The sequence below is a fragment of the Anomaloglossus baeobatrachus genome, chromosome 1 (genome assembly GCF_048569485.1).
Source record: "Anomaloglossus baeobatrachus isolate aAnoBae1 chromosome 1, aAnoBae1.hap1, whole genome shotgun sequence".
In the NCBI taxonomy this organism is placed as follows: Eukaryota; Metazoa; Chordata; class Amphibia; order Anura; family Aromobatidae; genus Anomaloglossus; species Anomaloglossus baeobatrachus.
Genome location: NC_134353.1, coordinates 26,367,157 through 26,393,444, shown reverse-complemented (window position 1 = coordinate 26,393,444; position 26,288 = coordinate 26,367,157). Strand labels below are relative to the sequence as shown.

General features: G+C 46.1%; 1 protein-coding gene across 7 annotated transcripts in view; it reads right to left on the bottom strand.

The window, feature by feature from the left end:
* The window catches only part of DYSF (dysferlin), a 423,810-nt gene that overhangs the window by 241,032 nt on the left and 156,490 nt on the right, over positions 1 to 26,288 (bottom strand). For all 7 annotated transcript variants that reach the window (XM_075346129.1, XM_075346154.1, XM_075346146.1 and 4 more), the window contains 7 exons: positions 24,945 to 25,069; positions 24,589 to 24,695; positions 16,132 to 16,324; positions 10,951 to 11,106; positions 10,097 to 10,228; positions 5,065 to 5,231; positions 631 to 745 (listed from right to left, as the gene is read on the bottom strand). In XM_075346129.1, coding sequence (XP_075202244.1) covers positions 631 to 745; positions 5,065 to 5,231; positions 10,097 to 10,228; positions 10,951 to 11,106; positions 16,132 to 16,324; positions 24,589 to 24,695; positions 24,945 to 25,069 — 995 coding nt within the window. The remainder of the gene's footprint in view (positions 1 to 630; positions 746 to 5,064; positions 5,232 to 10,096; positions 10,229 to 10,950; positions 11,107 to 16,131; positions 16,325 to 24,588; positions 24,696 to 24,944; positions 25,070 to 26,288) is intronic.

The window sequence follows — 26,288 nt, the reverse complement described above, 5'->3', positions numbered from 1 at the left end:
CCAAATCTCCACCCATCAGCTCCAAATCTCCATCTATCAGCTCACTATCTCCATCCATTGATTCACTATTTCCACCCATCGGCTCCCTATGTTTACACATCGGCTCCCTATCTCCAAGCATCTGTTCCCTATCTCCACCCATCGGCTCACTTTCTCCACCCATCGAGTTCCTATCTCCACCCATCGGCTGCTTGTCTTCATCCCTCAGCTCCCTATTTCCACCCATCGGCTTCCTATCACCACCTGTCAGTTCCCAATCTCCACCCACCAGTTCCCAATCTCCACCCATTGGCTCCCTTTCTCCACCCATCGGCTCCCTATCTCCGCCCATCGACTCCTTATCTCCACGCATCCGCTCCCTATCTCGACCCATCAGCTCCAAATCTCTATTCATCAGCTCCAAATCTCTATGCATCAGCTCCAAATCTCTATGCATCAGCTCCAAATCTCTATCCATCAGCTCCAAATCTCTATCCATCAGCTCCAAATCTCTATCCATCAGCTCCAAATCTACACCCATCGGCTCCCTATCTCCACCTATCAGCTCTCAACCTCATATGTAAAAAAATAAAGTGTTATTCATTGATATAACACTTTAGTAAGACTATCTTCACCATCCATGCTTCATACCACATCTGTGTAGGCTTCGGTCATATGAATCCATTGCCCACCGGGCAGTCGGGCCTGGTTTTCAAACACTTCTTCCACAAAGCTCATGTGACCAGCATCGGTGTCATACAATAATCTAGGGAAAGAAGAGCAGATATAAAATGAGAGGAAAGAAGCAGGCCAAGGTAAATCCCATACTGAACACAACAAAAAAGGTCCGCTTGGTATTTTTAAGAATTCCTAATGTCAGCAGATGTAGAAAGCTTCTCTACAATGGCTTTTGCAGTTGTCTACTGGCACTGTTCATGAACTACTACTAACTTGAGTCCTGGGATAATTCTAGAGCAACCGTCTTGGGGGAAAGATAATAATCCTACAAATATAGGGTGGGAAATAGAGGAAAAAGGTGAGCGGCCTACACACTAGAGACCACTAGACGACTACTGAAGTGATGATTTGTAGTACCAAAGCAAGTAGTGAAGGTGATTGGTGTAGTAGGAATGGGCCAAGTGAGGAGCAGGAAAATAGAGGCGACCTATTGATGTTGTTGGCTTTTTTTGGTTGGTTGAATAGGAGACACTATAAGTAAAGTTGTGTGAGTTTTGCCTGCCCTTCCATCAGCAGGCAAAACTAGAGGTCCCATCCCACCAACCATAATTAATAATTGTGTTGTTGATATTTCTTTAAGAACTCAAATGAAAATCTGTCGTTATTTTTGGAATTTGTTCTTTCATAGATGGTGAGTTTGGGCCTAATGAGAAGGTACCTACATGCTTGCTGTGGTCACGTTTCAGGTCAAAATGATTTAATGAACTGAAATGTTTTAAAGGGTTTATCTTCAGGACCACGTTTTCTTTGTTGAGAAATAAAACTGTGCCCACGCAGCACTTTCCAGAAGTAGAATAGGCCAGCTTTTATCTTGGAGACCCAATGGCCCATGGTTGGTTTGATCTTTATAATTGTTCCAATGTACTGTTGCAAGGGCTACGTTAAGGTTTGTGGTAGACCAAATTCACCTCTAGGACCTGGTGGTTTCAGATGCATGTGGACCTTTCAAATGAAATCTAGTAATGTTAAGAAGGTATTTAGTCTAGACATCCACAGTCTTGAACTTTAAAGGGAATCTGTCAGGTGATTTTCTAGTACAATACTAATGTTATTTTTAAATCAGGCTTAAGGAGACCTTTCAGGATCAGTAAGTTTCATTGCTCTACCTTATCCTGTTATCTTGCTGTAAGCTCTGTAGAATTCAGTGTTTTCTGCACACTAGTCAAGTATATGTAAATACAATTTACATATTCACTCTTCCCTCATTCCCACCTCCCAGGGTATTCAATATCCCTGCTGAGAGGTGCCAGGGAGTATGTGTGGGGGACACAGAGTAAATCTGAACTGAATTTGCAATTACTGATGCCAGCACTGGGGGGAGCAGTGAATATGCAGTTTGTATTTAGTTTGACTAGTCACTATATGGATCTTACAGCAAGATAACAGGAAGAGGTAGAGCTATAAAAGTTATTGATACTGAAAGGTCTCCTTAACCCATATTTAAAGATAACATTAGTATTGTACTAGAAAATCACCTGACAAACTCCTTTTAAAGTCCAAGACTATCACTGGCTTGAGTAAAATCCTACATAACTCCAATAGACTTCATTGAAGAGGTCCACATGCATTTGCGACTACATGGTCCTAGAACTGGATTGGGTGCATAAGACAGAAAGTCATATGCATATACAGCCATCACTTCACCTCTTTATAGGATTATGAGTGTTAAGAGTGGTTCGTGGTGGTCACTTGTATTTCTTCGAATTGGTGTAGGGCTTACCCTTCCTACAACACTTTCATACTGGGAATTTTTTTTAAGTTTTCTACCAGGGATATTTAATTAGGTTACATTTTGGTAACTCTGCGTCTTCTTGAGGAAATTCAGCAATACGAAAAAGTATGTAAATTATCTCTACTCCAGAAGGATAAAGCTGTCTCCTCCAGAACCACCTGCAGGTCAATTCTCCTTCACTACTTCTGTCCTCGAGAAGCTTCCAGTGAGATTGCATCATGTGTCATGGCCAACGTCCACCCAATAGCTATATCTACCGGGACTGGTTACGGCCACATTAATGTGATAGCTGCACGGAGGGTAATAAATCACAGCTGAAGGACATCTCACCGTCTGCAGTGATCCAGCTCAATAATATTTCAAAAATGTGTCTTGAGGAAAACTCGTCTCCATATTTTTCTTGGAAAGTTCCGCACCATAAAAATCGTTCAACTATTTCAGCATTCCTCATTCTGTGTGTGTTTTTTCTGATATTTGAGAGGCGTCCTATGCGGCTATGACCCCGCTTCCCTCAACCGCCTGAGGAATTTGTGGTGCTGAATCATTACTGCACATTCTGCCATGATGTACATAATCACATTGTTATCCGCCGAGCGGTGGCATGAGCCAGCGGCGGGATCAATGAGATCAGAACTGGATGACATGTTGGGCTCTTACCGGTAAGTGTTGTGTCACGCTCAACACGGAAGGGTGTTAATATCCAAACTATTTCAGTAATTGAAACGAAAAGCAAGAAACCCCGGCGGCCGGTGAACCGCGTCCCATTGAACCACGCTGATGAATGCTTTAAGACTCTGGCAAAGACCATCCGACCGCAAAAAAACTATTAACATTTTTATGATGCCTAAGAGCCAAATCTGGGCATTTTCACAGCAATGTAAATCTGAAGATTTACTAAGATTTGTAATTTTTAACCCCTGTGAGGTCTTACTACTAGTATGGGAATTTTATGCCAAATTTGACACCAATTTAAGGCTCTCAGCACAGGAGGTGCCACAAGTAGCTATTACGGGACCCTTGAGAAAAAGGAGCCAAGGTCAAGTTCTCCGCAAAGGAATTCATAGTCGAGAGTCAGGCCTCTGAAAGTGAAGACGTGTCGACCATAAAACGGTGAGGACATAGGTGTCCACCATACACTGTGTCCACAATTATTGGGAAATTTGTGTGATTGATAATTTTATTCTTGAACAGCTCCTGTGTTGTCATGGATTACTTGAGTGCTGCAGACTTTTTTTATGTGCATCTTCTTCTAAAAATTCATCAAAGGCTTGGTAGTTGATTTTGATCCATCCTCTGCCCGAAAAGGTCCAACTAGCTCCTCTGTAATAATACTGGCCCATAGAAGGAATCCACCTCCACTTCGCTAGGGTCTGAGTGGAAGTGGAGGTCTGTGCCTGGTACGGATGTTGCACTGGACCATCCATCTGCTCCGTCAGGAGTCGCTCTTATCTCATCAGTCCATAAAACCTTGGGATAATATGTCTTCAAATATTTCTTGTCCAAGTCTTGACATTTTCCCTTTTGCGTCTTACTCAATGGTGATCGGCCCAGCCTCCTCACCTTGGCTGTGTGTCTGAGCAACAGAACACCTTGTACTTCTGTGTCTTGCTCAGTGGTGGTAGGGTTCAGCCTTCTCACCTTGGCTGTGTGTCTGAGCAACTGAACACCTTGTACTTCTGTGTCTTGCTCAGTGGTGGTAGGGTTCAGCCTTCTCACCTTGGCCATTTCTCTGACCACTGAACACCTTGTACTTCTGTGTTTTGCTCAGTGGTGATTGAGCTCAACTTCTACACTTTGGCCATTTCCCTGATCACTGAACATCATGTAATTCTGTGTCTTGCTCAGTGGTGGTCGGGCTCAGTCTCCTCACCTTGGCCATTTCTCTGAGCACTGAACACCTTGTACTTCTGTGTCTTGCTCAGTGATGGTCAGGCTCAGCCTCCTCATCTTTTGCTGGTTCTATGATGGTCCTGATATCTGAGCAGAGTCAAGAGCTGCGTCCTCTGTAGACGATGAACAATCGTAGACTTCGTAGACTCGAGGAAATCTCTCATTTGGCCATTTTGCCTGAGAACGAGCTCCTAATAATTCTGTACACCCTGATAAAGGGTGGGGCATCAAGAGGCCACACCCTTCCTTATATATATAGACATCACATAATACAGCTGGAGGCGGGAAATCTGCATAAGTGTTCGCTTACACTTGCGTATAAAAAAATTGGGCCAATGAATACAGCAGATGGAAAACTCACAGCTCAGCCCTTACTCATTGAATAGCATGGGTCCGAATCCAATTTTTTTTCTCACATTGCACTAGTTCATTTTATACATGTGTGCGAACCCTTAAAAATGATGATCTGGTTACAGTACGCTGTGCCTGACTACTGTGCAAGGTGTAAGACGGTGAGGGTGGAGATGTGCACCACCATGGCCTTGCACCAGACTGGGTAATCAAAAAATGAGTCGGGGTTGCCGGGAGGTAGGAGGTGTTTCTCAGGGCAACCTTCCAGCAGCCACAAATCGCTGACGTGTCCGGTGGACCAGGTCCTGCATATCGATTTGCACCATCTCAAGCAAGAATAGGATATTGAGAAGAAGTTTACAATCTGAACTCACGTCTTCTCTGGACTGATGAACCAGTCTCCGGCCCACGTCCATCCACTGGAAGGCTTGAAGCTTTCCTTTGTAAGCTTGATCTTCCCCGTCACGTCTGAGTATTTGGGATACGTCAGCCCAGTGGTTCCCCAGTTGCCCACTAACGCAAGCTTGGTCTGGTTCTCATACTGCAAGACAAGGAACGCTATGTATTACCGTTTCTTCTAATCTCTGCTCCACCAGCAGCGTGTTATAGAGCCGGAGGAGCTGAGCAGATCGATATATAGTTTTATTGGAAAAGATTTTGTAGAACTTGTAAACTTGTTGATTGAAATTTCTTCACATTCTCAGCTTAGGAGTCCTGTGGACTTAGGACCGCCCCCTGGACTCCTAAGCTGAGAATGAGAAGGAGTTTCAATCAACAAGTTACACGTTATACAAATTTTTTTCCAATAAAATTGTACATCAATCTGCTCAGCTCCTCCGGCTCTATAACATGCTGCTGGTAGAACTGAGAGGATTTCCACATTGACAAGGTTAAAGAAAAAAAATGAAAACCTAGTGGTAGAAGTCACAGGCACATTGCTGGCTCGCACAGACGCAATTTGCTCTACCCTATTACAGTGAGAGCAAAAAACATCGGTGTGTCTGCACGAGCAGGCGAATTCTCTGCGCAGGTGTGACACATTCTCTGCCTGTGTCATCCATGTAGTCAGGCAAAAACTTGCTTCCAGTAATGGGAAGCAAGAAAACCGTGGCCAGTACATGCGCAATTTATGTTTTGGCTGTGCCTACAGTAGGGCAGATAGAAGTGCGCCTGCGCGAGCCAGCAATGCCTGTGCACAGGCTCGAGATTTTGTCCGGCTAGGTGGCTGACATAGGTGATGTCATCCACATCGCCGGCCAAAACATCGCGCCTGCACAGAGAACTCGCCAGCTCGCGCAGGCGCACCTGTGTTTTCGTCTCTGCCCGAAATAGGGCAGAGCAAAGTGTGCCTGCACTAGCTGACAATGTCTCTGCGAAAGTGCAAGATTTTGCTCAGCTATGTGGATGGCGCCAGAAGCGTCATCCATGTCAATCATCAAAGGAGGACAGCGATCAGTGCCAAAAGGAAAGACAGGAGCTACAAAATATAACACCCACCAGAGCAGACCCAAGGATTTGCATACAGGGGGAGAGATTTTATTAAGGTATTTATTGGGTCTGCAGAGGGAGTCAAGGGACAATATGCACCTTTATAGAATGCAGCACAGGAGCTGCTTAAGGTTCTAGTTTTGGTTTAGAACTCAAAAATTCTGGTGACAGATTCCCTTTAAGAAAGGATTGGAAAAAAGAAAAATGAGATATGATAAAAAGGAATCACACATAAAAGGATTGAATAGCTGGGGCTGGAGGGAAAAGCTGAGGCTGGAGGGAATAGCTGGGGCTGGAGGGAATAGCTGGGGCTGGAGGAGAGCTGGGGCTGGAGGGAATAGCTGGGGCTGGAGGGAATAGCTTGGGGCTGGAGGGAATAGCTTTGGCTGAAGGGAATAGCTGGGGCTGAAGGGAATAGCTGGGGCTGGAAGGAATAGCTGGGGCTGGAAGGAATAGCTGGGGCTGGAAGGAATAGCTGGGGCTGGAAGAAATAGCTGGGGGCTGGAAGGAATAACTGGGGCTGGAGGGAATAGCTGGGGCTGTAGGGAATAGCTGGGGCTGGAGGGAATAGCTGGGGCTGGAGGGAATAGCTGGGGGCTGGAGGGAATAGCTGGGGGCTGGAGGGAATAGCTGGGGGCTGGAGGGAATAGCTGTCGGCTGGAGGGAATAGCTGGGGGCTGGAAGGAATAGCTGGGGCTGGAAGGAATAGCTGGGGGCTGGAGGGAATAGCTGGGGGCTGAAGGGAATAGCTGGGGGCTGGAGGGAATATCTGGGGGCTGGAGGGAATAGCTGGGGGCTGGAGGGAATAGCTGGGGGCTGGAGGGAATAGCTGGGGGCTGGAGGGAATAGCTGGGGCTGGAGGAAATAGCTGTCGGCTGGAGGGAATAGTTGGGGGCTGGAGGGAATAGCTGTTGGCTGGAGGGAATAGCTGGGGGCTGGAGGGAATAGCTGTCGGCTGGAGGGAATAGCTGGGGGCTGGAGGGAATAGCTGGGGGCTGGAGGGAATAGCTGTCGGCTGGAGGGAATAGCTGGGGGCTGGAGGGAATAGCTGGGGCTGAAGGGAATAGCTGGGGCTGAAGGGAATAGCTGGGGCTGAAGGGAATAGCTGGGGCTGAAGGGAATAGCTGGGGTTGGAGGGAATAGCTGGGGCTGGAGGGAATAGCTGGGGCTGGAGGGAATAACTGGGGGCTGGAGCTAATAACTGGGGGCTGGAGGGAATAATTGTAGGCTGGAGGAAATAACTGTGGGCTGGAGGGAATAGCTGGGGCCTTGGGGGAATAGCTGGGGGCTGGAGGGAATAGCTGGGGGCTGGAGGGAATAGCTGTCGGCTGGAGGGAATAGCTGGGGGCTGAAGGGAATAGCTGTCGGCTGGAGGGAATAGCTGTCGGCTGGAGGGAATAGCTGTCGGCTGGAGGGAATAGCTGGGGCTGGAGGGAATAGCTGGGGCTGGAGGGAATAGCTGGGGCTGGAGGGAATAGCTGGGGCTGGAGGGAATAGCTGGGGGCTGGAGGGAATAGCTGGGGCTGGAGGGAATAGCTGGGGCTGGAGGGAATAGCTGGGGGCTGGAGGGAATAGCTGGGGCTGAAGGGAATAACTGGGGCTGAAGGGAATAGCTGGGGCTGGAAGGAATAGCTGGGGCTGGAAGGAATAGCTGGGGGCTGAAGGGAATAGCTGGGGGCTGGAGGGAATAGCTGGGGGCTGGAGGGAATAGCTGGGGTTGGAGGGAATAGCTGGGGCTGGAGGGAATAGCTGGGGGCTGGAGGTAATAGTGGGGACTGGAGGGAATAGCTGGGGCTAGAGGTAATAGTGGGGATTAGAGGGAATAGCTAGGGCTGGAGGGAATAGCTGGGGGCTGGAGGTAATAGTGGGGACTGGAGGGAATAGCTGGGGCTAGAGGTAATAGTGGGGACTGGAGGGAATAGCTAGGGCTAGAGAGAATAGCTGGGGCTGGAGGGAATAGCTAAGGCTGGATTAAATAGCTGGGGCTGGAGGGAATAGCTGGGGGCTGGAGGGAATAGCTGGGGGCTGGAGGGAATAGTGGGGACTGGAGGGAATAGCTGGGGCTGGAGGGAATAGCTAAGGCTGTATGGAATAGCTAAGGCTGTATGAAATAGCTGGGGCTGGAGGGAATAGCTGGGGCTGGAGGGAATAACTGGGGGCTGGAGCTAATAACTGGGGGCTGGAGGGAATAATTGTAGGCTGGAGGGAATAACTGTGGGCTGGAGGGAATAGCTGGGGCCTGGGGGGAATAGCTGGGGGCTGGAGGGAATAGCTGGGGGCTATATGGAATAGTAGGGGGCTGGAGGGAATAACTGAGGGTTGGAGGGAATAGCTGGAGTTGGAGGCAATAGATAGATTTGGAGGCAATAGCTGGGGGCTGGGGGCATAGCTTGGGGATGGAGGGAATAGCTTGGTGATGGAGGGAATAAAAGGGGGCTAGAGGGAATAGCTGGGGGCTGGAGGGAATAACTAGGGGCTGGAGGGAATAGGTGAGGGTTGGAGGCAATAGCTGGAGTTGGAGGCAATAGATGGAGTTGGAGGCAATAGCTGGAGGCTGGAGGGAATAGCTGGGGGCTGGAGGGAATAGCTGGGGGCTGGAGGGAATAGCTGGGGGCTGGAGGGAATAGCTGGGGGCTGGAGGGAATAACTGGGGCTGGAAGGAATTGATATGTACATGTAGCGCCCCTGAACCTACCAGGGCACTACAAGGTATTGCATCCAGCCAAAGATGCAGGGCCTACCCCCAGGGACCTGGAAGACCAGTGCCAGTAAGAGCAAAACACATTATAATCCCAGTTTTCCCCCCATCCACACAGACTGGTGACAGAGTAGACATGGACCCAATGGATGGCCACCCAGAGTTGGAGCCGATCCAGTCCACTAGACAATGACCAGGTGGGAGGGGACAAACAGTTGGAGAGAGTAGTAGGAAGTGAGAGGAGACGGACGCAACAGCTCTGACACGGGAGTGTAAAGGGGACCTGAGGGCCCAGGCGTGTGGTTGCCGGAGGAGTACGGCGAGGTACTCCCGGGAACCATAGCACCAATGGGGCACAGAGCCCTAGGTCAGGCAAATGCTCTAGGCAGACCTGACCAACATCTGAACAGTGAGGGGACCATCCAGGACCTCACTGACCTTAGAATTCCGGGGGCACCAGCATTAACTGGAGAGCCAGGGATCAGATCCGATCACTGTCCCTACAGAGTTCACACTGCTGTTGTACGGAACAGAGACTGAGAGACAAACAGGAGGGAAGCCCAAGTCGCTCCAAGCCACGGGGACCCACCAACTTGAGAAAGGTGAAGGGGAAAGAAGCCACCAGGTCCCCAACTGGCACTGGGACTAAGGGGACCAGAGGTGAATACCAGCCATCCTCCGGGTACCAGTTACCAACTACAGTGAGTAAAGAGAACCAGTTAAACAGCAACCCCTATGTGGACTACTGTTCTTTCTGCACCCAACTCCTACACGTAACCCCCTGGGGTCCAGGCCCTACTTGGTGAGGGCCCAACACCCAAGCTGCCATCACATCAACCCCAGTGGAACGACTGTGCAGTGGCGGTTCCATCACCATAACCGCAACCCGCAAGTGCCATCATGACATAAACTTTATTGAACATTCCCTTGTATACAAACCCCTTTTAAAAGTGACCCCAAGGTCACGGAACCAGGCAACGGCCACCCAGTGACACATCCCAATACTACACTGCCCAGGACCAAGTACCCCATAGCCCTGGGCGACACATACAGAATAAATTATATGGATTGGAGAGGATATGATAAAAAAAAAGGTAACGTGATAGGGTCAGACGAGATGGACCTGACAGGGAAAACATGACCAAACACAATTAATATTGACAATATGTGCACAATAGGACTAATATGCAGGATGTGTACAGATAGCGCTGGGACTTTACCGATTCTGCAAACACAGAAAGTTTCCCCTGAGCGTACTGATTGAATTCCTTCTGGTCCACGGACAGTCCAAACCACAGCTGCACCCGAACTTGTCCTGGCATTTTTGCGCCTTTATTTCCTTCTTGTGGAAACTGAAAAAAATAAAGAAGGTTATATAATTATCCAAATCTTCAAAGAAAAGATTTAAAGTATGGTCATTTCCTTCTCATCCCCATTTAAAAAAATCCAAAAAGTTATTTTTTCCAGGGTTTTTCTTTGGAAACTTTCAATGATGAACTAAACCACCGGAGAACACCTGAGCGTCATAAAAGAGAGGAACTCAGAGCGTCCATAGGTAGAGGTCATTGACAAACGATGAAGAGCCGGTCTTTTTGGAACATTGGAGGAGGCGGTAAATTGAGGTTGGACCTCAGAAAGTACATTATGTAGAGTAGACCTTAGTCTCACCATAATATAAAATGGAGGTGTCACACAGCGGCAGTAAACTATTCGAACTTGACAACTCGATAATATCACATAATACTTGTCTGTTACATGTGTGAACATCTCTCCAAATTGGGATTGGGAGTGGAAAATCAAGTCAGCCAACATCGATGATACATCTGTACAATAGAACATACTGGAGAGAATACAGTAAATCATCCGACTTGTAAGAGAATAACCTAATTATCAAATAATAGAACCGTGTTCTTGGCCAAATTCCACTAATTCGATGAACATTTTAAGAATATTCTGCCCGGATTCTGGTTCCGATTTCTGTCACTTTCAATCAAGCCTGCAGTCGACTCATGGTGGACCTCGGCCAGTTACCTTTGTACCCAAGAAACTTGCACTAATAGAAACAAAAACATACTTTAAGAAATATTGTCTGAAGTTTTCCGCAGTTCTTGCCGCAACACTTGGCCCCGTTCCTGGAGAAAAGGACTTGATGGGCTGGTATTCTGTAATAAGCCACACGCTTGTCTCCTTGTAACATCCAAATCACTATATCTGGCAAACTGTTCTGCGGCTGAAAAAAAAGATTCACAAAATATTAGTGAACCTTTCCAACAAATACATAAAAGAATACAGCTGAAAATTGGAAAATTATGGAAAAGAAGAAACCACAACGCAGACAGGCATCATTAACATTTAGTATTATCTTCAAGGAGAGCTCCTGCCAATGATGGAAAGGATGGGAGAGGCCAAGAAACTGGCTGCCTGGACCTCTGTTGTCTTCATCTAAGACTTTACTGATGACCACACTTGGCAGAGATTAAGAGACCACCTACTCGTAACCCAACACTTGATCTTCAACCGAAGCCGAAAGATACTAGAAACCGCTGATGTTGAGTTGAACGTTCACCGATCTTCGGGACACACAATTATACTTGTCTCAATGACCTGGTCCCACCACAAAAAATGCCACACGTGGGTGGAACTGGCAAGGGCCGACTGTGAAGAATACTGTTTCTTTAGGAAATAATATCATAGAGAACTTAATTTCTAAGCAGAAAGTCATCAAAGTTTTGATAACTTCAAACTTCTATAAAAATCTTTATGGTCTATTCTGGGCCACGCGGTCTATTTATGTGGTGAGAAAATGGCAGGAACCTGGATCCATCGTAACGCTACAACTTTGCTACCAAGAATTCCATCTCTGCAATGAAATGTGCTTCTAATTGCTCTTCTCAGCAGAAGATGACATTAATATATTTGTTTTATTTTGACCTTTTTTTAGCAGATTATTAAATGTGACTTTGCCCCTAGGCTTAGTCATACATAATTCAGCTCTTCACATCCCTGGTAGGATGGATCAAAAAAATTTCATTTCTAATGTTTTGCCCAATGCAGATGTGGGAACCCAGAGTTTCACAACGTTCCAAAACCAAGTTGGAAGAGTAAGTCCAACTAAATTATCTAAATTATCCAAGGCCTTCAGCCAAGGATCGTGGCACCCAACTTTAGAATAATGTGAAAGTATGGTGAGCACCAGAAGATCCAAAATGAAGTTTTGCAAAACTAGTACGAATGAATTCACACGTCTCAATCATGTGGCCACGGCCAATCCAGCGGCTACTGTGACTCTTTTTTTTTTTGTAAGATTGCCATGCCGCGGCATCACGTGTGTGGCAAACAGCATTCATGATGTAGTGTCAGGCCGAGTTAAAGACCCACCACTACTTTCTGTAGAGAATTAAAGATGTACCACCACTTCCTGTAGAGAGTTAAAGACCCATCATCACTACCTGTACAGAGTTAAAGACCCACCACCACTTCCTGTAGAGAGTTAAAGAGGCACCATCACTTTCTGTAGAGAGTTAAAGACCCACCACCACTTCCTGTAGAGAGTTAAAGAGGCACCATCACTTTCTGTAGAGAGTTAAAGACCAACCATCATTTTCTGTACAGAATTAAAGACCCACCATCACTTCCTGTACAGAGTTAAAGACCCACCATCACTTCCTGTACAGAGTTAAAGACCCACCACCATTTCCTGTAGAAAGTTAAAGACCCACCTTCACTTCCTGTAGACAGTTAAACACTGACCACCAATTCCTGTAGAGAGTTTAAGACCAGCCCCACTTCCTGTAGAGAGTTAAAGACGCACCACCACTTTTTGTAGAGCGTTAAAGACCCACCCCCACTTCCTGTGGAGAGACAAAGACCCACCCTCATTTCCTGTGGGGAGTTAAAGACCCACCTCCACTTCCTTTAGAGAAATAAAGACCCACCCCCCACTTCCTGTAGAAAGAAAAAGACCCACCCCCAATTCCTGTAGAGAGTTAAAGACCCAGCCCTGCTTCCAAGAGAAACTTAAAGACCCACCCCTGTTTCCTGTAAAAAGGTAAAGACCCACCCCTGCTTTCTGTAGAGTTAAACACTCACCCCCACTTCCTGTAGAAAGCTAAAGACCCATCGTCACTTACTACAGAGTGACAAAGACCCACCCCCATTTACTACGGAGAGTTAAAGACTCACACACACATCCTGTAAAAAATTAAAGACCCACCCCTGCTTCCCGTAGAAAATTAAAGACCCACCCCTGTTTCCTGTAGATAGTTAAAAACCCACCCCCACTTCCAGTAGAGAGATCTGCTCCTACTTACTAAAAAGAGACAAATATCCGCCCCTGTAATGAACCGGACTGGGGGGGGGTCACTCAGGATCACTTTGCTTGGTCATGGACCTGTCAATCTGTGACAAAACTGCACCTCGCAGCCCAACCCTGATGTCTCTAATACGTTAGAGCCATGCAAGATGACCTCGCCACTTTTGCCAAAACGTGATGTTCCACATCCCCAAGGGGTACGTAAGGTCCGCTTGGCCCAATGCAGCACTGACACCTCCTGTCACCGTGGGCACAGGGAGGAACGGGGACAGGGAACAGAGCAGACTGTGCAATCTACGGAGTGGCAGCAAGCTTTCCCACAACCCTGACAGGCTGACAGAAACTTTCCCCTAGCTCAAGTGAAACAGAATTCTGCTGGTCTGGTACAGGGCAGTAGACCGCCACAAGTTCCTCTTTAGATACAGGTCCAGTCTGTTAGCAGAACTATATTGGACCAGAAACCAACTCCAGGTAGCGTGTAAAACTAAGCTGAACTCACGGACATGGGATTCGTAGATTGAGATAAAAGAACAGCCCAAGATTAAATTATATATTTAATCGCCTTAAGGGCATACTAGACAATACACTATATACAAGATGGAATTTACAGATATTATGTCAGAAGTACAGTTACAGATAAGATATGGTTACAAACAGATACGCAGATGGATCAGTTACTTTGTTCCTCATGAGTATGCCTGGTGTGGCTTGCAAGGGGGGGAGGGGGGGCGCTGTGGAGCCATGAGTTCCTGGGACTCCTCACAAGTGTATCACACGTGACCTCTCAGAGAAGAATACCCACAAGATGTCCGCTCTGATTTTATGAATCTATGGACATTCCATGTACCCTTTCACCTAGTGACCTAAGACTGGGATGGACATGGGTGTGCCTTCTAGCTTCCAGAAAAATATGGATTTTCAGTTTTCCCCATACCTACACCTCTGAGTGTCTCACACAGAAGATATGACCATTATATTTCTCATCAGGGTTTTATCTATCCATAGATAGAAAAGCATGTGGTGCCTATGGTCTTTTATTAATTATTGATTGCTAAGCATGTCTCAGAATTTAGCGAAAATATGTGTGATGTGCATCTCATCAGGAAGCTGGAAATATGCCTGCCCTATATATGGGAGCGATGCGCTCTCCAATATTGTAACTCTTACATAGAAGCCATCCAGACTGCCAAAATTCTTTTGAAGCTTGGTTGTAAACTTGTAAAACTTGAAGTTGCCTGCCCATCCTCCCTGCTTGTGAGCAGGGGGCTTTCTCTAGCTGGAGCTTCTTCTGTAATCTTAATTGGATTATGCCATCTGGCCATTTGGACACTGAGGCAAAGCAAGATGATTTATTCTGGCTGCAGGGTATGGGGTGTGCAAATGAACAGTGACATCTGGGTGACATGTATGAATGTCATAATCCTCTCAATATCTCTCAAAATAATTCTCACATCCTCCACTTACTATAGACAAAGATTAGCTCCACTAGCAAGAGAAACAAAAACGCACCCATTAATTCCTATAAAGAGACAAAGACCCACTCTCTACTTTCTATAATGAGACAAAGGCCCACACACACTTCCTATAGCATGACAAAGACCTGCCTACACTTCCTATAGAGTGACAAAGACCTGCCCCCACTTTCTATAGAGTGACACAGACCTGTCCCCACTTCCCCACTTCCTATAGAGAGACAAAAACCCACCCACTTCCTATAGAGTGACAAAGACCCACCTCCACTTTCTATAGAGACAAAGACTCGCCCTCCCCTTTCTATAGAGGGACAAACACCAGCCACACTTACTATAGAGTGACAAAGACACCCCCCCACTTCCTATAAAGAGACAAAGACCCGCCCCCACTTCCTATAGAGGGACAAAGACACGCATCCACTTCCTATAGAGAGACAAAGACCCACCCCACTTCCTATAGAGTGACAAAGACCCACCCCACTTCCTATAGAGTGACAAAGACCCACCCCCACTTCCTATAGAGACATAGACTCGCCCCCCCCCTTTCTATAGAGGGACAAAAACCAGCCACACTTACTATAGAGGGACAAAGACCTCCCCCCTTTCTACAGAGGGACAAAGACCCTCCCCACTTCCTATAGGGAGATAATGATCCACCCCCATTTCTTATAGAGCAACAAAGACCCACCCCACTTCCTATAGAGTGACAAAGACCCGCCCCATTTCCTATAGAGAGACAAAGATCCACCCCAGTTCCTATAGAATGACAGAAACCCATCCCCACTTCCTATAGCGCAAAAAGACCTGCCCCCACTTCCTATAAAGAGACAAAGACTCGCTCCCACTTCCTATAGAGAGACAAAGACCCACCCCCACTTCCTATAGAGAGACAAAGACCCGCCCCCACTTCCTATAGAGACAAAGACTCGCCCCCCCCCTTTCTATAGAGGGACAAAGACCAGCCACACTTCCTATAGAGTGACAAAGACACACCCCCACTTCCTATAAAGAGACAAAGATCCGCCCCCACTTCCTATAGAGGGACAAAGACAGGCATCCACTTCCTATAGAGAGACAAAGACCCACCCCACTTCCTATAGAGGGACAAAGCCCCACCCCACTTCCTATAGAGGGACAAAGATCCACCCCACTTCCTATAGAGGGACAAAGACCCACCCCACTTCCTGTCATATAATTCTTTCTCTGCTGATGGCTGTGGATTACACCTGGCACAGGCAGTGGATGGTAAGCTTCCACGTAAAGGTGACACCTAGTGGTGGCACTTTGAGGTCATTTTTCAGAGCTTAAAAAACATCATTTTTACATTTTCAATCAAATAAGATTGAGCTGTCGACAGGACAGGGATCTTTAATAGAACATTAAGAAAGAGGTAAAAATATATGGTAATTGTTTAGAAGATCTCTTTAAGGCGGCCTACTGAACGTCATTATTAAATAATCCATTCCATTACCTCCTCGGACAGAGACCTCAGCCTCAGTAGCCAGTCCTCCGCCTGCTCCAGCACGTCCATCAGCTCACACTCCTCGTGCTTAATCTTCAGTGCCGACTGCACCATCTGCATCAGGTTGGACCTCCGTAACCGATAGATATAAAGGTCGAGGTGGGTGGTTCCGGGTAGTGATGAGACGTCTGGTAATGAAGAGCTGGCAGGAAAAAGAAGCAGAAAATGCAATTGCTGTAAGTCAGTGGCCATATAAAATAAGTAATAATGCTCTGAAAATCCAGACAATCACTGGATCATGGCTGGTTGATGATGCGTTAAAGGGGTTATCCGACTTATTTTCACTTTTCTTTTATTATTTCCCTATTGGGCTACATTGGGGCAGGTAAGCAAATAGTGACCACTTACCTGCCCCGCTGTCAGCCCCTCTCCCCAGGCTCAGAGTTGTCATGTGACCGCTCCTGCCGCGATTTTGCTTCTTCCGGTTGTGGCGACATGGACACACAGTGCCTAGCATGGGTTAACTTTCTTAAAATTCAGCCAGACATGAAGACAGTTTGTTTATAGATGGGGGATAATCCCTCATTGTTCCACCAGACTCTTGGGAGTTTAGTATTGAAGTTTTTGTTGACTCATGTAATTGTTTTGGCCACTGAAGGCCAGACACCCATTGTATTACGATGTGTTTAATGAATGTGATGTAACTTAGCTGTCTCTCCCTCGTCTCTGCCATTGACCATTATTACTGGGATATTCTGTATGCAGCTTGAAATTCATCCAATAAGAGAAGCAACCTTGTACAATTAATCCGATAAGGGCACAGAATATCCTAACGGAAGGCTATGGCTATAAAAGGGGACTTCTTGGAGTCACCAGTGGTTGATGGATGTTGCTTGATCCAGTCTAAGCTCTTAGGAGCTGGCTAGGGGATCAGAACCAGGATCCCTTGTGGACTTGGTCTAGGGACTTTGGCTCCGACTAGAGGATCACTTGGCTACATGGCTTCAATCTAGGGCCTCCGATTCCGATTGGAGACCATACCACAGTCTAGAGATTTCGACTCCGGCTGCCAGGATTATATCATATCATCATACCAGAGACTTCTTAAGGAAGAAACCCAGGTTGGGACAATTTGGTCACCTGGCTACAGACTTTGCAGACCTCAGCCAGCTTCCTAAATCTGGCGTTATTCCATTTTCGGTGGGTGCCCGCCGAAAGCGGGGTGCTGCTGGATTGGAGTAATTAGCCCTGGAAGCTCTGGGCACGGACATTCTAATCCCTGGTGAGCCAGCGGAAGGGTGAGAAACTGTTGCCGGTTACATTCTTTGGTTTTGCTGGTTATGTGTTATGTGCCGTTAATTGTTTGGGAATCCAATAAAGTCTTAATATTGTGATTCCCTCACCCAGTGTTGTCTGAGTAGTGTTCCGCCCACAGTTAAGGAGGTCGGGCGTTCAGTTGAGATGAGCCCTGGGCGATGCTGTCTTTCTAAAGGCGGCCGGGCCAGCGGACGAGAGCACCCACCGACCCCCGTGTCTCCACACCGGTCATTTCATGTCAACATGGGCAGGACCATGTTGACATGCAAATCTGGGAACAGCATGTTGCCGCCCTGCTGGGTGGGTACAGTGCATGGAGTCCCCACCCCCATTCCCTGCACCCTCCCACACATTCCCCCGCACCCGTACTCTCCCCGCAACCTCCCCCGGCACTGCTGTGGGACCCGTGAGCTGAGGGGAGAGGCCTGGCGGCGGCTGCCCACGATGTCACCGCCAGCACCGGGCCCCCTGCTCAGCATCGCACATTCAAATGTATCGGCATCACAGATGCCGATACATTTGAAAGCACTGATGAGAGGTAGCGCAGCGCTGCTTCTCATCACTGCCCCTGCAGTCTGTGTCCTGCTCCCTGCCAGCCCCGCAGCTGCTCGCACTGCAGTGTGTCAGTGTCTGCCCGCACTGAAGTATCAGCAGCTTCTCACACTGCAGTGCGTGCAGCCACGGGGATGAGGAGCGCTGCTGTCAGGAGGTTAGATGAGATCATTACCTGCTGTGACGATCTCCTGCTCTCCTGACGTCAGCGCTGTCACTGCCTCCCATTGCCCGCCGCGTACTCCCATCAAGTCTCGCGGGTGGCCCGAGACGTCACTAGCGGTGAAGTCACGGGCTCCCGCGATACTGCTGAGAACGCGGCGGGCATAGAAGTCAGTGACAGCGCTGACGTCAGGAGAGCAGGAGATCATCACAGCAGGTAATATACCTCCCTAACCTCCTGACAGCAATGCTCGTCATCCCCTGCAGTGACCTGGGCTGACCTATTGATGTTAGCTCAGGTCACTGTACTACTCTCCCAGCCAATGGGGAATGTTCTGTTCTTCATTGACTGGCACAGTGACTATGGTATGGATCGTCGTGGGACCCCCTTATTGGATTACACTGGACCTGGATTTGATTGTTCTTTTCAATAAATTGGTGAAAGAGGGAATGTTTTGGGGAGTGTTTTTTCAAATAAAACTTTTTTCTTTTCAATTTTTTTTTTTTTAATTACTGACTGGGCTGTGATGTCGTGTATCTGATAGACGCGTGACATCACGAACCCCAGGGCTGCTTTACCCTAGCTGGCTACAAAAGATAGTGGAGAGCACACGTCGTTTTTTTTTTAATTAACTATTTATTTATTTTTTTGGCTAAATACAAGGCTAAGCACCCTTTAGTGCCACATGAAAGTCACTTAAGGTTGCCAGCTTAGAATATGCAGGGGGGTGGGACATTATATAGGTCTTTCTCATCTATTATTTATCCCTCTATCTATTATCTATTATCTATTATCTATCTATTATCTATCTATTATCTATCTATTATCTATCTATATATCTATTATCTATTATCTATATATCTATTATCTTTTATCTATTATCTATCTATTATATATTATCTATCAAATCAAATCAAATAAGCTTTATTGGCAGGACCAAATACAAATTAGTTTTGCCAAAGCAAGTGTACAATATGGACTGGGACTGTGGGGATGGTGGGTGGGGACTGTAGGAAGGATGGATGGGGCACATCCAGGGTGGGGACTGTGGGGGCACTTCTAGGGTGGGAGCTATGGAAGTCCATGGCTTATGATGGGGCATATCCAGGGTCTATCTATTATCTATCTATTATCTATCTATTATCTATCTATTATCTATTATCTATCTATCTATCTATCTATTATCTATCTATCTATTATCTATTATCTATCTATCTATCTATCTATCTATCTATCCCTCTATCTATCTATTATCTATCTATCTATTATCTATTATCTATCTATCTATCTATTATCTATCTATCTATTATCTATTATCTATCTATTATCTATCTATTATCTATCTATCTATCTATTATCTATCTATCTCTCTGTTCATTCATTCATCCCTCTATCTCTCTGTCTATATCTATCTATCCATCTCTATATTTTTATTATTATTATTTATTTATAGAGCACCATTGTTTCCATGGTGCTGTACATGAGAAGGGGGTTTCATACAGAATACATATACAAGTTACAATAGAGAGACTAGTACAGAGGGAAGAGGGCCCTGCCCTTGCGGGCTTACATTCTATAGGATTATGGGGAGGAGACAGTAGGTGGGGTGTAGGTTGGGAGGCAGCTCCTCACGGTGGTCGGGCGGCAGCTCCGCACGGTGGTGGGGTGGCAGCTGTGGTGGTGGTGGTGAAGCAGTGAAGTCATTGAAGGTTATAGGCATTTCTGAACGGAGTTCTGAGTTTTCAAGTTCTGTTTGAAGTTTGCAAGTGTGGTAGATAGTCTGACATGTTGAGGTAGCGAGTTCCAGAAGACTGGGGATGCTCGGGAGAAGTCTTTGAGTCGGTTGCGTGAGGAGCGAATGAGAGAGTAGGAGAGAAGGAGATCTTGGGAGGATCGGACATTGCGTTTTGGAGAGTAGTGAGAAATTAGTTGAGAGATATACGGAGGAGATAGATTAGGGATGGCTTTGTAGGTCAGTGTTAGTAATTTGAATTGGATACGGTGGAAGATTGGGAGCCAGTGGAGGGACTTGCAGAGAGGAGAAGCGGGGTGCTATTGAGGAGAGAGGTGGATCATTCGGGCAGCAGAGTTAAGGATGGACTGGAGAGGGGCGAGCGTGTTAGCAGGGAGGCCACAGAGGAGGATGTTGCAGTAGTCGAGGCGGGAGATTATGAGGGCATGCACTAGCATTTTTGTAGATTGGGAATTGAGGAAAGGGCAGATTCTGGAAATATTTTTGAGTTGAAGACGACAGGAGGTGGTGAGGGATTGGATGTGTGGTGTGAAGGACAAGGCGGAGTCAAAAGTCACTACGAGGCACCGAACTTTGGGTGCTGGGGAGAGCGTGATGTTATTTATTGTAATAGGTAGATCAGGTAGAGGGTGTAGGTGAGATGGAGGAAAGATGATCAGTTCAGTTTTGGCCACATTGAGTGTACCGCCCTGAGAGGGGCCCGGTCGCTTCTTCCGCTTGCTCGGGCCGAGCTGCTCGAGGTCCGAGCTCGGGTTGTCGGTGGCACGAGCGCCTCCGAACCGAGGGCCACGTCGCTCTGTTAAGGGGAGAGGCAGTGGGGTGGTGGTGGTGGTGGTGGGACGAGGCGCGCAGCCGGGGAGGGCCGCGCTGTCATCCTACGGGTCGTGACGCCACCCACGGGTCGTGGTGACAAGATGCACCAGCGCTGCGGCTGGAGTGAAGGCGGGCTCGTCCAGGATCGGTGTTGCAGACGCAGCCTAGATGTTAACCCCTCCGTGGTTAGGAGCGGTGTGTCCCGGGGCCCGGTGGGAGAGGGGGCGCTGGAGATACTGAAGCGCTGGTGTTGTTGTCGGGGTGACAACTGAACTGAACTGTTGTCGGGGTGACAACTGATACTGAAGCGCTGGTGTCTGTCTCACCCGTCTCTTTTCCTGTCTCTTTCCCTGTCTGTCTTGGTCCATTTCTTTGTCTGTGTCTTTTCCTGTCTGTCTCTTTCCCTGTCTGTCGGTCTCTGTCTGTCTCTTTCCTTGTCTGTCTATATTTCTCTGTCTCTTTCCCCGTCTGTCTCTATCAAGGTCTGTCTCTTTCCCCATCTATCTTTCCCCATCTGTCTCTTTCTATCTCTTTCACCATCTGTCTCTTTCACCATCTGTCTGTCTCTATCTCTCTGTCTCTTTCCCTGTCTGTCTCTGTCTGTTTCTTTCCTTGTCTGCCTCTTACTCTATCTGTGTCTATGTCTGTCTGTCTCTTTCTGTCTCCACTCCGACATCACATTACCTCACACATAAGCTTTTTATACTAATAATGTCTTTTGTCCTATAGCAACCAATCACAGCTGCTATTAAAACCAGTAGTTCCAGGCTCCATTTACTTTATTGGAGGCATGTTTTTTGGAGATTAACTGTAAAGCGCAGGGTTAAATTTTCCTGTCAAAACATAGTCTACGACGTTCCCTGGGTCACATGAAGTGTCTGTGCAAAACTTTGTGATTGTAAATGCGACGGTGCGGATTCCTTTAGCGGACATACACACACACATACACTCAGCTTTATATATTAGATGTGCTTGCTTGTCAGTTTAAGGTCACTTGTCTTTGCACAATTGGAAGGGGGAAGGGGTTGCAACAGTGTGTCATATTATTGTCCTTCATGGAATCTAATGGAATCAGGCCTACAGTAGAATTCATTGTATTGCATCTGATGAGGGGTTGTTTGTTATGATTCAGGGACCGAGGAGGATCAAAAAATGCGGAATCCCAAAAAGGTAACAGAGTGGCTGGAAACTTAACAGACTGAAGACCTAATCTTATAATGAATTAGAATTTCGGTCTGGTTGAGCGCTAATGAATGGGCTGCCAGTTTTGTGGATAATTTGTTTTATTATTAGTATTAATAAAAGGGTAAACTCCTGTTTTATACAACGCGTTTCAGCAAAGTCTCTGTTGCTTTCCTCAGGTATCTGATACCTGAGGAAAGCAACAGAGACTTTGCTGAAACGCGTTGTATAAAACAGGAGTTTACCCTTTTATTAATACTAATAATAAAACAAATTATCCACAAAACTGGCAGCCCATTCATTAGCGCTCAACCAGACCGAAATTCTAATTCATTATATCCACACTCCCACTAAGGGAATTCGGCCAGAGCTGCTCTGAGGAACAGGACCTGCCAGGCAAAATCTGAACCACTCCAACCTGAAGGACGGAGGATCGCACAGAAGCTCCAGGATCTAAGTTGCCGGAGAACCACAGGAGCCAGCAGCGATTCCTAACCCGGATCCATTCAGCGTATCAACGGCAACGCCAGCGGAGACAGCCCCCACTCCGGAGGGATTACCCATCCACCTACCACCGGGGTTGTGCGGGGGCGCACAACCTCATCAGGTGAGCAAATACATTTATTATTAATAACTCCAGCCCACGGGTGCTTCTCATATGCGCTACCCTTTTTCCTTTTTCAGTGAAGACCTAATCTTGACATACAACTAGAAGTATCTGTGAGACGAGCCTACGATGACCTGGAAGCCTCGACAAAGCCGGAGAACTAAATAATCTCACAGAAATATAAGAAAGCTAATCTGCCTCGGAGCAGTCCCCAAAGATAGATAGATAGCCCCCCACATGTAAAGGCTACGGTGATATAGAAAAACACAATACAAAGCCAGATTAGACAGATTCAGCAAAGGTGAGGCCCAAACTATCTTTATAGGAAAGGATAAGATAGAGCAACTGTCTGCAGCCCTAAAAACCCTAATATACACTAGCACTTCCCTCTGATATGGAAAAATCCTGAGGTCACACAACCTCTCCCCCACTGTATCAGCACTCAAATATTACTGGGATCCAAAAACACTAATACAGATGAGGGACTGAATTAATACCAAGCATGACAAACACAATACCTTGCAGAATCATGGAGGTAAGTATACAGACACTCCCACCACGAACTCCAAACAGATAGAATAGGAATCATGCATTAGTATCAAAGCAGAAAAAGCAACAAGAAGGTAGAAAACAAACAGCAGAGATGCAAAGACCACTTATCTGAGAGGAGTTCTGGAATTGAGCAGAGCTGGTTACAGAATGTCCTTAACACACAGGAGACATTGACCACCGGCAAGTAACAAGAGAAAACTACTCAGTTAAATAGCCCAATCTGACCCTGATTGACAGGCCTCCACAGGCGTGTAGCTTTCGCTCCACAGGTGTGTAGCTTTCGCTCCACACATGAACTGCATTACCAGCACTGACCACAAGAGGGAGCCCCAAACTGGAAAACGTATTCACAACAGTTGTTTGTCTATTGTACCTCTTTGCAGGGGGCCTCCCTGATACACAATCCCGCAGAAAGGCAGGAAACCGCCCTCCTTCATACTCAATTTCAGGAGATAGCCACAAACTAAAGACTATTGGACTTTTTCCAGCAGGGAGTACTGTTTATGTCAATCTCATTGTTGTGTTTTTTTATAAGAGATATGCTTGCTTGTGAGATTACGGTCACTTATCTGTACACAATTGGAATCGGGAAGAGGTTGTAACAGTGTGTCATATTAGTTGTCCTCCATGGACTCTAATATAATCAGGCCTACAGTAGGTTTCATTATATTGCATCTCATGGGGTGTTGTTTGTCTATTGTTCCTCTTTGCAGGGGGCCTCCCTGATACACAATCCAGCAGACTGGCAGGAGACTGCCCTCCTTCATACTCAATTTCAGGAGATGGCCACAAACTAAAGGCTATTGGATGTTTTCTAGCTGGGGAAGCTGGTTACGTCAATCTCGTTGTGTTTTTCATTAGATATGTGCTTGCTTGTCAGTTTAAGGTCACTTGTCTGTACACAATTAGAAAGGGGAAGGGGTTGTAACAGTGTGTCATATTAGTTTGCCTCTTTGGACTCTAATATAATCAGGGCTGCAGTAGGATTCATTGATCTGTACCTGGTGGGGGGTTGTTTGTCTATTGTTCCCTTCTGCAGGGGGCCTGCTTGATACCCAATCCTGCAGACTGGCCAGAGACTGCCCTTCTCCATACTTGGAGTTACATAAAACAAATATTTAAGGGGGTGGAATGTGATCACCTCTTCTCATGCAGGGGCTGATCCGCAAAGAGGTAGGAAAGCTGGAGTCACATGTTTGGTCAGAAGTTGGTGCTGTAACGTGGAGGGGAGAGGATCTATTGTTGCGGCCAGGTCATAAATGGTCTATGGAGATTGGAGCTGGACACATGTGCTATGGTCGTGATAGCGGTCATCTGGAGGAACGTAAGGACTATTGTTGCCGGCTGGAGATGGACACACGCTACGATCATGACATCCGTTGTCTGGAGGAGAATAAGGACTATGGTTGCTGTAAGACCGTGTACGGAGGAAATATAAATTGTTGTATCATTCGCCTGCCTGGGTGATTGATACAACCTCAGATCTTCACTCTCGGCTGCGAGCCTGGCTAATACAAGTCACTGTACCTGCAGTCACTGATGACGTCATCGATGAGGCGGGTGACCAGCGCGTCCAGCTCATACGGGGAACACTTTGCTTTAATGGCGAGGTGGACTTTTTCCAAGTTACCTTCCTGCAAACAGAAAAAGATGGGATAATCACAAGGAAGGGGCAAATCTCAGGTCTTCATACTCGGATCGGGCATATACTGCAATACATGCAACTCATAGAAGAGAAGAAGGAACTACATTTCCAATGCACTGACAATACAAAATACACAACGTATCCGTGATCTGTTGCCTCATTGTCAGATCGCGGTCGGTTCACATTTACTGGATTGGTTCAGAAAATATCAGTTATTTAGAAAAAGATGCAGACTTACCAGACTGTCCACAGCATGGAGCAGAATGTTCTGTGTATCCGTCCTATACCAGATATCCTCCCAATATGAAGAGAGAACAACCACAGGCTTAACATTGCCCCACGGGAGGTAATAATACTGACAGCCTAAAAAAAAGGGGACAGAATGATATCAGAAATAGAAAATAATCAATATAATACCGCCTCCTATATACAAGAATATAACTACTATAATACCGCCTCCTATATACAAGAATATAACTACTATAATACTGCCCCCTATATACAAGAATATAACTACTATAATACTGCTCCTATATACAAGAATATAACTACTATAATACTGCCCCTATGTACAAGAATATAACTACTATAATACTGCTCCTATGTACAAGAATATAACTACTATAATACTGTCCCCTATGTACAAGAACATAACTACTATAATACTGCCCCTATGTACAAGAATATAACTACTATAATACTGCCCCCTATGTACAAGAATATAACTACTATAATACTGCCCCTATATACAAGAATATAACTACTATAATACTGCCCCCTACGTACAATAATATGACTACTATAATACTGCCCATATATACAAGAATATAACTACTATAATACTGCCCCCTACGTACAATAATATGACTACTATAATACTGCCCCTATGTACAAGAATATAACTACTATAATACTGCCCCTATGTACAAGAATATAACTACTATAATACTGCTCCTATGTACAAGAATATAACTACTATAATACTGTCCCTATGTACAAGAATATAACTACTATAATAGTGCTCCTATGTACAAGAATATAACTGCTATAATACTGCCCCTATGTACAAGAGTATAACTACTATAATACCGCCTCCTATATACAAGAATATAACTACTATAATACTGCCCCCTGTACAAGAATATAACTACCATAATACTGCCCCTATATACAAGAATATAACTACTATAATACCGCCTCCTATATACAAGAATATAACTACTATAATACTGCCCCCTGTACAAGAATATAACTACTATAATACTGCCCCTATATACAAGAATATAACTACTATAATACTGCCCCCTATGTACAAGAATATAACTACTATAATACTGCCCCTATGTACAAGAATATAACTACTATAATACTGCTCCCTATGTACAAGAATATAACTACTATAATACTGCCTCCTATGTACAAGAATATAACTACTATAATACTGCCCCCTATGTACAAGAATATAACTACTATAATACTGCCCCTATATACAAGAATATAACTACTATAATACTGCCTCCTATGTACAAGAATATAACTACTATAATACTGCCCCTATGTACAAGAATATAACTACTATAAT